Source organism: Pistacia vera, unplaced genomic scaffold (genome assembly GCF_008641045.1).
Source record: "Pistacia vera cultivar Batoury unplaced genomic scaffold, PisVer_v2 Contig404, whole genome shotgun sequence".
Taxonomy (NCBI): domain Eukaryota; kingdom Viridiplantae; phylum Streptophyta; class Magnoliopsida; order Sapindales; family Anacardiaceae; genus Pistacia; species Pistacia vera.
The window spans coordinates 811,938-824,343 of NW_022196229.1; the positions used below are offsets into that span (position 1 = coordinate 811,938).

General features: G+C 32.9%; 1 protein-coding gene across 1 annotated transcript in view; it reads left to right on the forward strand.

The window, feature by feature from the left end:
• The first annotated feature begins 4,393 nt into the window (after positions 1 to 4,393).
• LOC116142058 (U-box domain-containing protein 33-like) overlaps positions 4,394 to 12,406 on the forward strand; it is a 39,663-nt gene continuing 31,650 nt past the window's right edge. The window contains exon 1 of the mRNA XM_031427512.1: positions 4,394 to 4,534. Within this exon, the coding sequence (XP_031283372.1) occupies positions 4,394 to 4,534 (141 nt within the window). The remainder of the gene's footprint in view (positions 4,535 to 12,406) is intronic.

A 12,406-nucleotide genomic window follows, 5' to 3' on the forward strand; every position in this document is an offset into this window, starting at 1 on the left:
TCTCACGGTGTAATTGTTAAGGAGTGCAAGATAAATGGTCTCAAGATCCATGATTCCCATATTCTTTTAGAACAACTTCTTCCTATGGCAATGCGTGGAATTGCACCTAATAATGTGTATGATGCTATAATTGAGTTGAGCATTTTTTTTTAGAGAGTTATTCTCAAAAGTGTTGAAAAAAAAGCATTGGAGCGCCTTAAATCTCAAATTATAATAACCTTGTGGAAATTAGAAAGTATCTTTCCACCAGCATTTTTTGATGCTATGGTGCACTTAACTGTTCATCTTGCAACTGAAGCAAAAATTGCAGGACCTGTACAATATCGATAGATGTATCCTATTGAGAGGTAATATTTTGTTTTCATTATTTCATATATCTATTTTATGTTTATATGTGTGTGGTTATAATAAGTTATTAATTAGCTGAAGAAACATTTGTATAGGTTCTTAGGAAAATTGAAGCGTTATGTTCGTAATAAAAGTCGACCAAAAGGTTCTATTGCAGAAGGGTACATTGTGGAAGAAAGTCTAATATTTTGCTCGAGATATTTAAATTGTATTGAAACTAAGCTTGATAAGTTGGGAAGAAATTTTGAAGGTAGTAATGTTGATTTAGGCAAAGGGTTATCTATATTTCATCAGTGTGGATATCCTTTAACAAGGGATAAGTTTAGGTCGATTGAAAATAATAAATGGAAACAAGCCCATCTTTATGTGTTGAAAAATTGTGAAGAAGTGCAACGTTTTTCATGGTATGATAGTTTCCTTTTTCATTTTTTTATTTGGTGCTTAGTTTTTTTTTTTTCTTTTTTTAAAGTACTGTTTTTTCATTGTTGTTTCTTACTTTATTTTTTCAAATTGTTTGCAGTGAACATGAGCAAGGCATGTATCAAGAGGATTTTCATGAATGGTTTCATCATCGAGTAAGGTTTCCTTTTGTGAAATTTTATTTCTACGCATTTTGACATTTAATTCTTACTATTTCTTCTTGTCTTCTTTTTAATAGGTTGTACAATTGTATAAAGAAGAGAGTACATGTGTAAATGAAGATCTATTATCTTTGTCTCTTGGTCCTTTTTATGGTATATAAAGGTTTTCAGGCTATATCATAAATGGTTTTAGTTTTCACACTAAGCAATTTGAAGGAAAAGGGGTAAAGCAAAATAGTGGTGTTTTGGTAAAAGGAATGGTGGAGGATAAAAATATAGATTATTATGGAGTTCTTAATGAAATAATTGAACTTCAATATTTGAATGAAAAACAGATTGTGTTATTTAAATGTGATTGGTGGGATGTTCATGTGATTAGAAGAGGTGTGAAGAACGATAAGTATGGTTTTGTTAGTGTTAATACAACTCGAAAATTATATGCAGATGAACCATTTGTGCTTGCATCTCAAGCACAACAAATATTCTATGTTAATGATGGTTCCTATCCTAATTGGCTTGTTGTTTTAAAAGGTCGTCCAGATAGCTTTTATGACCTACCATGTGGTGAAAAATCATCTATTGATGAAGAAGCTTTCCAACAAGACAACTCTGAAATAGATTATCAAATTACAAATATGTTTGAAGATGATGGTGACTTAATCAATTGGAAGAGACATGAGATATCTGCTTCTAGTAGTGCGATTGTTGATGATGATCATAGTGTTGATGAAGAGAGAGATGCTGAAGACATTGATGATAGTGACATTGATGATGAAGATTTGCTCATATAGATTATTAGATTGTTTGTTACATTTTTTTTAATCTTTCATATTATATTTGTTTGACAGCTTCAAGATTTTTGATACAGTTTTTATTGTTTAAGTGATTGTATGACTTGAGTTCATTCCCTTTATTGTACAAATTATGCTTTCAATTTTATAAAGTTTTATGGTTATACAATTCAATTAATTTGCTTTTCATATTAATACTTTGTGAAGTGAGACAGGTTTTGATAACTATATTAATGGTGGTTTTGGTTATTTTGATATATTCATCAAGTTTTATATAAAACTTATCTTCATCATCGTCATTTAAAACATACATACAAGTTCATATATAAAAATATGTAACATTATCAGTTTTTATAATATCTCATATCTCATACCTAAAATCACTTACATTTTATAAAGTATTAGTTTTAAATCATCATAGAAAAGACAAAAACCTTAGAGATCCTTTAAAATACAATTTTTATTTTACAAAAGCTCACACTCTTATCTTGTTGAAGAGTTCTTTTAAGTTAGCTATTGGTTTAAGGTTCCATTTACTATTGACCTTAGTGGTGTGATTAACACTATATTTTACTATAACTATTTAATTCATAAGTAATAAAAATATTATTACTTACAAGATAAATTAGAATATCTATAACTGCATACTATAAGGATTGTAGCAAATTAATTTTCACATTTTTGTTTGCTACAAATTCAAATAATTTATAGCTAATACACACATATTATCTATATATTGAAACTAGTAGCTAACAATGATACTAAAATGTTGTCTCTACCATGAAAATAAAATTTGTATAGCTAGATACCTTAATGAGCTACAAATTTTAATATTTTATAGCTAATGTAAAAATAATAGCTATATAATTAAACTCGTAGCTAATAATGATACTATATCTCACGTACATAAAATGTTTATAGCTGAATACATTAATTAGCTACAAATCTCAATATTTTATAGCTAATGCACAAATAATAGCTATATAGTTAAAACTCATAGCAAATAATGATACTATATGTCATGTAAATGAAATATTTATAGCTAAATACATTAATTAGCAACAATGTTTTACCATAGCTAATACAATGTAGTTAAATAAATAGTTATTGCCACAATTTTAATAAGTTAAAGCAATAGATAAATATTAGCTTCGAAGGAGAAATTCTTATCACTAAAATTATTTCAATTAGCTATAAATATTGACTTTTATAGCCGTAAATATGTATTTACTACAGTTTTTCTTTTTTGTAGCTATATATGTATATTGTTGTAGTATTGTTTTGCGGATTAATTGAAGAAGGGATCCTGTTCTCTGGATGTAAAGTTGGTTAATACTTTCACATGTTATTTCACGGTGTCATTTTGTGTCACCCAACACTCAAAGGGAGTGATGATTATCAGTTTTTACACACTTGGTTGTAGTTTAACTAGATGGTGAACAACAAATGCAGTTCCTTAACTCATTGATTCACTGCAATCCATCTTATTCTAAAAGCCCAAGTACTCTTTTTTTGAAGCCCTCTTTTTGGTAAAAGTATATTTTAATTTCTTCTTAATTTTAGATGTCAAGGCAATTTTTCTTTTTCTTTCCACTACTAGAAAAAACCTTATCTTGATAGAATAATTTGGTAGATTTTCTTAACTGTTCTCAAAACTATTAAGAATTTGAAATATTTCTTAACATTTTGGATGATTCTTGATAGTTATTAACTATCAAAGAAGAAGTTGAAAAAATAATAATAAAAGAACCCTAAAACATTTGCTTACCCGGTATGTCAATAAGGCAAAAGTTTCCCACCCATTTTGCATTCTCTCTACCCTAAATTATTTTGCCCTTTTCGTTCTCCACATCTTGCTGAACTTTTCTCTTTGATTTTTTGTTCTCACCTTAAATTCTTCTTCGATCTTCTTCATTCTCACTCGATTATAAGACAAGCTTTGGCCTTCGAGTCAGTGACTTCAACCACTCGCAGTTCGTTATTCTTCAAGCTCTTTTTGTTCAAAGCTAGGTACTACTATAATTTTATTTTACTAGTGAGAATTCATTGTTTTTCAAATAAAAGTTTGGTTTTGGCACCTTGTTTTCATTTGGGTTTAGCTTCATTTCTTTGTTTCTTTGTCTTGTTTCAGTATTAACAGTGAATTAGTTGCTAATGATGTGTGTTTGTGTATGAATGTGTAAATGACTTCGGATTAAACCTAGAGAAAGTTATATCGGGAAAGCTTTACAAGTTATCTGCACTAATTAAGAGTGAAAGATAATTGTAGGGAAGCTTCGGGTACCTGGTTTATATTAATTTTCCTTCATGACCAGGGTGGATTAGGGTAGGGTTCGTAACTTCAGGAGATACATGTGAGTTTGGGGTATCAAGAGACTTGTAACATAAAACATTAACCAATTTTGAACAGCCATAAATCCAGAGCAAACAGATTGCAACCACTCTTTGACAAGTAGAGAAGTAGAGAAAGAAATGGAGGCAGTGGTAGCAGCACAGCAACCAGTGATAAAAGTGGCGGCTCTTTGTGTGTCTCTTTGTAAAGCCTCCTTTAACCACGACCTCATCTGCTCTGGTCTCCTCTCTCTCTCTCTCTCTCTTTTCCATATCCTTTATAAGCTTTATGAGTTGTGTTGAGTTTCTTCTAACAAATCATGGGTTTCTTACATTAAAGCTATGCAGTTGGTGAAGGACTCCGTGAAGGGCATGGAGATAGAGTACATTGACATTGCGCCATTACCAATGCTTAATACTGATCTTGAAGTTAATGGAACTTATCCTCTCGTTGTTGAAGCGTTTCGTCAAAAGATTCTTAAGGTTGGTTGTTATCTCTTTGCTTCTCTTGAGTATAATTACTCTGTTTCTCGTACTCTCTTGATACCCCTTTGCCTATAGTATTCTTTTTTGCAATGATTTTGTTTACTGTGAAATGTGATTTTCTTTTTTTTTTGTATGTAGAAGGAAAAGTTCATTTAGTTTATGACTTGTTTGTTTAAAATCTTAAGATAGTTCTTGACTTATAGGAGATTCCAACATTATGCAAATTTATGAAACCTAAAACAGGTGCATTTTGGCAAATATTGAGAGAGATTTTGTTTGTTTTCAGTATATTATGACAGGTCTTTTTATTTTATTTATTTATTTTTTATTTTTTAACTGAAGTTTGAAACTAGTAGAGTAAGTTGGATAGAAATTTCCTATAATGAAGTTAATTTTTTTTTTTTTTTTAAAGTATCATGTGGAGGAACAAAGATTAAACAAGAAAAGTAGGAGTTGAGGGCATAAGATCTTTTACTGAAGACACATTGTGGGTTCTAGTTGGAAGTTGCAGGTGAGTGGACAAGGTATCAAAATTTGTGCCATTAGGACCATATCCTGAGTTGGGTTCTTCGTCATTATATTATGGGGCCTTGTAGGTGATATTTTGGGTCTTCACATGTATGGATGACTTGTATTTCTTAATTAGTAATAGTACATTGTGAGGAAAATCGCAAGGATAACATTGACCTTTAATTGGGAATCGTGTTGTCTTGGTAATGATTATAACTCAATGAATTGGCTCATAAGTTGAGCACCTTTAATTCATGAGTCACACATGATTTCTCATAAAACTAATTTGCATGACTTGGATTATATCCATGTGATATGAGGATTTATGAACTTACATATTATATACAATAGTTGAGTTCACAATGGATAAGCATTTTAAAAACACTGACACTATATTTGTACAAAAGTACTTGAGCATTTTGTTGTTATTGTGTATTCTTATCCTTGCATGGCTGTGCATGTTTTTCCATTCCTCCAGGAAATGAAATTTTGCTACTTACTAACATAGAGAGCTTTAAGGTGAGATTTAACTTGCTCAGAACTATTTTTTGGCCATTTTTCTTTCGTCAGAGATATATGGTTGGTCAATGTAATACCTTGGCAATCTTGTCTAAGATATTTGTCATGTATATAATCTTTAGTCTAACTTGACATTCTAAATCAAGCAAATGTTTCCATCACCATATTTCCCCATTAAGAAGGAAATATTCATACTGATTATGTTGTTCACACAGGAACGATTTCTGACCACATTTCTACAATCATATATGATGTTTCAAACATGGAAATACGTACTAGTCCATGTTGCTTTTATAAAGCTACAAATCTGATCTTATGTAGTGCTTATAGGTCGAAATTATCCATTTTGTTTTCATGTGAAACTTAACTAATATGCTATCGATATTTAAAATGCAAGTGAAAAAAATTCTATCACTTGTAGGTGCATGCACGGCTACTAGGGTCCCAGTTCTGTATACAAAAGACCTAACTTTGAATTTTAGTTTTGTATTTGCTCGCCAGTTCATCACTCAATCTTCTTCATTCTCACCCGATTATGTATCAAACTTTTAATTATTGATGCACTAATGCCATGGGTCTTTTATTCATGTATATATACTGAATTTATCTGCATTTCATCTTTTATAGTTGTTTTTGCAATATTTTAAAACTTATGCTGTTGTTCAATTTTTGTTTAATAAGAGCAGTAGTAATATATTTACCATTCAATAAATTAATTGAGACATTGTTGAATGTCTAAATTTATTGTTAAATTGCAATAATTTTTGTTGGTTGAGCAATACTATGAATAATTTTGTTGCACTATTCCATAATTTAATTGGTAATAACAAGGAAAATAAACAAATTACAAAAAAAAAAAAAAAAAAAAAATTTACAAAAAATATTCTTGACAGTTTTAAGACTCTCAAGGATTTGTTTAAAATTAGGCTAAATCCTTGATAGTTTTCGAACTGTCAAGAGATTTCAAACTGTCAAGACCTTTCCTTGACAGGGGCTTCCTTGACAGTTCAAAAACTATCAAGGAACCCTTTCTTGACAGTTAATAATTGTCAAGAATCAAGGTTTTTCTTGTAGTGGAATTTGTTAAATTAGTTTGTTAATAAATTTTCTGAATGTATATATGTAATATAGATTCTGAAGAGAAGATGGAGAAAATCAATTTGATCCAATCAAATCACTGTCATTATATGAGGCTTCTCCCCAAGAGTCACATGCAACTCGATTGTTCCCTTGGGGATTAGGCTGTCCCCAGTAAATCCGTACAGAGACGATGGGCATGATTTCAAGTCCCGCTCGATGAACCTCATTTCTCAAAAAGCTCCCAAGGAGATGATGTTTGCACTTCCATTATCGACCATTATCCGGAGGATTTTGGCATTGTCAATCCTCGCTACGATTACAATCACATCATGGTTGTGGCGAGGGAATTGGTCACATTCTTCTTTAGTGAAGCCTATCACCTGGCTTTCCATTTCAGGCCGCTTTGATGACTTTACTTCACAATTCATTACTCAAGGAACCAGTCTATCCTAGCTTCTTGTGCATATTGTTCGCGAGAATGCTTGGAGCTTTCTGCAATGTCAGGTTCCCCTTAGATCATCCCTACCAATACATCATCAACCAACTGGACTTGTGGGGTTTGATTATTTTGTTCGCTTAGCTTATTGTGAGCTTGATTTTCTCTTAAGTACTCTTTCAGATGCCCCTTTTTTATCAGGTCTTCAATTGCATCTTTCAAAGCTCGGCACTTATTTGTATTGTGCCTGATATCCTTGTGGAACTTGCAGTACCTTTGGCGATCCCTTCTCCTTGGTGCCCTTCTCATCCTTTCTGGTGGAGGTAGCTTCCTAGCCTCATGGGAGACTTCATAGATGTGCGCCATATCTTTTGTCAGAGGGTTATACTCTACATATCAAGGAAAAGGTTGTCTCTCGCGACGACGACTTATTTGTTGCCTTTTTGGGTACTTGTTTTGGTCATTGTCACCTTGATCTTGGTGTCTCCTTTTCTCTGATGGGTGGTCTTGTTGTTGGTCAGAGGCTCTTCTTGAGGAATTACCAGCTAAGGCTACTAGTGAGCTCTCAACTCGCTGATGTTTAGTCGTCATTTGGTAGAATTTGGCCTAACTTACGTAGTCTTCACTCTGGAGTTCTTTCTATAACTCATTCTACGACCTTATCCCAGTGATCAATAAGGTAAATACAAGGTCAAAGATTCATCTTTCTCTTGACGAATATTGCTTAGATAACTGAACAGCATGGCGAACTGTCTCCTTGCCTGGAATTGTTAGAGATAGAGTGAGGAGAAATGTTGCCACAATTGGACTGAGTTCGCCTTCAGCCTTTTATACCAACTCTTGGCATCTCCCACTAAAGTGACCGCAAACATTAGTACTTTGCTAAGTCGGAGACCTAATGTAATTCCATTAGGTCATTGAAGGTATCTAGGTGGCCTTTAGGATATCCTTTCCCTTCAAACTTACTTTGGCGTCTTGAATCCCTGGGGAAGTGGAATGGGCTTCTTCCGTGAATGGAGAACTTACTATCTCTTTCGTCGAATTATTTTGGTGGGCTTTCAGATCATTGAGCATTTTTTCCACTTGGTCCAAATCCTCCTTGTGAGGTGGATTCTAATTGCGAGCTCTGTTCAGCCTTACCTCAAGTAGATGAACCCGGAGATTAGTCGGTTGCGAGCCTGCTCTATCTTGCGCACTAGTGCATGAGGTGGTGTCATGATGGCTGGGATAGTAGGTGTTGTCATGCTCCTTGGTGCATTGCTCACGACATTGGTTAAAACTGGAATGTTAGTTATTTCTAGATTGGTGTGCATGGCTGACCTCGCGTGCTTGCGAGGTTTGAGCTAACCTTTGGTGTGGGTTAAAACTAGCACGCTGGTGCTAGGCATTTTGTCGATTAGGACGAGAATCCATTTGACGACCATTGTCTTCATTTTCCCCCATGGGTTGCTTGCTTGGTTGCCTTTTGGGACTAACATGCCCACGAGATTCACACTCATGAGCTAAATATGCCCTGTGACGTTAGGGGTGATAGTCATTCTTTGCTGCTGACGAACCAAATTGGTCGCCAATAGAGTTATTCTGCCTGGTGGGTGTAACCTTTGTAAAGTGTGGTTGATCAAGGTTTTGGTAGGCCTACTGCTCGTTCCTCAATTCGGTCACATTTTGTTGCACCACCTACATAACTAGCGTTCTTATCATCTCTATCAATTGGCCATCATCGGGGTTAGAGGTCCTTACCCCCAGCTGATTTGCGACCTGTTGCACCGGTGGCACTGGCGATCAGCCTGGAGCAACGGTTTGATTCACCTCCCGGTGTGGCTGCCACATTGTCGTGGTTTCTAGTGGTTGCTTTGGATCTTGTACGAGCCATTAGAAATTTCAGGTGTGTAACGCCCAGATGGAGGTACGTAATTTAATTTATGTTCTTATACCTTTAGTTGAGTTTTTGTTAAAGTTATTTTGAGAAAATGTGAAGAAAATGCCCTAAACTTGCATTAAGGGTAAAATGGTCTTTTCACTTAAAATTAGTTGAAAAAGTGGGGAGTGAAAAGAGATAGAATTTCATGGAGAATGCAATAAAATGAGAGCATTGTGGTAATTGACTAAGGGACATAGATGAAATTTTAAAGAAAGTGCAAGGGCAAAATGGGAAATTACATGTAATTTTATGTTATATCAAGGATTGAAGAGTGAAACCCTAGCTACTCTGAAACCCATTTTCAAGCCACCTTCTCCTCCAAATCCTCTCAATTTCTTCACTTCTTTTTCAAAAGAAATTCATAGATTTTGGGTATTTTTGAGTGGATTTTCAATCCCAAGCATCTTTAGGTAAGATCTTTGCACTAAGAAGTGATTTTTCATTTTTAAAGTGTTGAATTTTGATGGTTTGTGCTCATAGGATTTAAGAGGAAGAGAGTTTGATCAAAGAAGATTTTTAAAGGGTTGGATTGCTCATATCAAAGGTAAGTAAATCCTACCCTAAGTATGATTTAAGTTAAGTTGTATAGAGAATTCTCTTTATGCATATATATGTGTTATGTGTAGAATTGTTGATGGATTTGGTGTTGAATGATGATTAGAACTTATCCATGAGAAGTTGGGTTGGTATATTTGATACTTGATGAATATTTGGATGAAATTTGGAAGAATTGAAGTGAAAATTTTGGAGTGTGTTTTTTGGGTAGATTTGGCGTTAATTATGGAGGATGTTATTCCAAATTTTTGGTGGCCTAGAATAGAGATAGAAGTGTAGCCAAATTAGTGTTGATTTGTGCACATGAATTGTTTGATGAAATGCCAAAGAGAAGTACATGTATGAGTATGATTATGTGTTACTTTGGGATGAGTTTGTAGATGGTAGAGAATGACATGTTTGCATTCCATAATGCATAATTGCATTTAAACATTTGAATTTAGAAAGAATTATAGACATGAAACGATCTACATGCATGTATATTCATAAGAGCATGAAAAAGCACTAAAATATGTTAAAGAGAAAATAAAAAGAAATGAGAATATTAAAGATATTCAAATCTGAATTTTTTTTATTTAAAGAATAGTAAAAAGATAAAAAGAAGAGAAGGTTGTTGCGATGGGGAGCCCGTGAGTGACATAGCCCTACATGCACGTCGCCTTTAGTGAGCGGCCTCAGAATTCAGAAAGAAGAATTGTACAGTCCGTTAGAAATGCGTGTGGATGATGACTGTACCCAGAGTTAGAGAATTCACTCACACGGCTAGGGCTCTAAATCCATGCCTCAACCGAGTTCGATCGGCAAGAATAGAAAGAAAGAAAAGAAATAAAGAAAAAGAAACAGAAAACAGAATAAGAAGAATAGAAAAGAAAATGCATAATCTATGCATTTGTGCATTTGCATCATAAATATGCATAATACTATGCTTATTATCATGAGTAGTGAAAAATTAGAAAATTGAGAGAAAAACAGAGAGAAGAACAGAGAAAGAATAGAGAATAATCGGGAAATGAGATGTAAGGAAAGAAAATTTAGAACTTAAGCAACGGAGAGAGAAGGGTAGCATAGCGAGTTTACTTACTGAGCAATTTAGTGCTCACTCTGTTGTTTTTAATGTTTTTGCAGGTAATAGGTGAGTTGCGGTCGCTCGGAACGTCACGCAGTGGAAGGGTTGGGCTACACTGTCAAGTTGCTATTTTGAGTATATTTTGTAAATATTTGTATATAAAGAAAAATTAAATATGGGCCCATACTTTATTACTCGTTTATATGTGTATTTTCTTATATATAGTTTTAATGAGTTTTACTGATTATTTTACAAGTATACTAGCAAGAAAGAAAGTATAACAAGGTGATACTGAAATTCCTTGTTTTTGTTGAAAACAAGAAAAATAGGCAGAGGCCCTCTTTCTAGCGGGTGTGAGCATGATTTAAGATAAACCAACAATTGAATGTAAAGGTGCGTAATAATGTAAAAAAAGAAAAGGATTTTTAAAGTGGTTCGGCAAGTTAGAACTTGAGCCAATGTCTATTATTATCTTATTGCTTTTGAGGGCTTACAATAACAAGTATAATACGCCTAAACAAATTTGCTAACCCTCTCTCATTGTTTGAGGGGGATTTTATACAAGTTGTGATTCATGGAAAGAGAGATAAGTTCAGGATTGCAATCAGAGTTGATTTGCAATCCCGTGATCTTCGTGAGATTGTGTTGTCAGTGGTGTTGATCTTATCCTTTCCAAAATATCCAAGATTGAAGCTTATCTTTGATTTCGTTGAATAGCTATTTGGATTGGTCATTGTGATGAGCTTACTCTAAATCGAACTAATTTTGGGTCGAGCTGATTCTGAGTCGAACTATCTCTCTGCGAGCTTCCGAGATTTGCAAGCTCTTAGGGCAAAATCACACACAACAATTACTAACCTAGTTCAGAAATTGATCAATAAATTGAACTATTGAAATTAAATATAAATCTAGGAACAAAAAAATAAAAAATAAAAAAAAATTAAACAACTAAATCAATTCAAAGGCACAACACGAATTAAGAAGCAGATCAAGGTATGAAATCCACCTATATCTAACTCTTAATTAACTTTCTTTCTATGATTTAATTTCCAATTAAAAAATCAATCCATTGTCTTGTATGAATATTCAATTAAGTACAATCTAGTAAATTTAATATCATTGCTTCTAAGCATTCAATTTATTTAATTCAATGAAAAACATAAATCAAAGAAATTAAATAACACATGCATTCATAGGGCTTAATCAATTAAACAATCCCAACTATCAATAATACATGATATTATATATGAAAGAATTTATCTAATTAAATAGGAAGTAAGAAACCAAATCATACAGGCTTCATCAGCCCTTAATCCAAGAGTTTATAACCAGGCACGTAGCCATATAGTGAGTTGTAGGTTCAATTGAATCCACTCATTTTTTCATAAATTTAAAAAAAGTATTAATGTTTTATAGATTTTACAATTTTAACTCCATTTAACTTCATGTTGACCCTACAAAATGAATTATTAATTAACACTTTTTAAACTTTTCTTTCTTCTTCATTTTCTCTCCTTTTTTCTCATATTATATTTTTACTGATAATTATTCTATAGTATTTTAACAATGTTACGAAAAACTTATCTTTAACATTTAAAAATGTTATAGATTACAAATCTATAACATTTTAAGAATGTTACAAAAAATTAAGCTATAAAAGTTTAAGAATGTTATGAAAAACTAATTTATAGCATTTACGAACTGTTAGCTAAAATAATCTGGAACTACAAACAAGTGCTATAATATACTCAACAATAAAATTTAAATAATTATTAATAATAT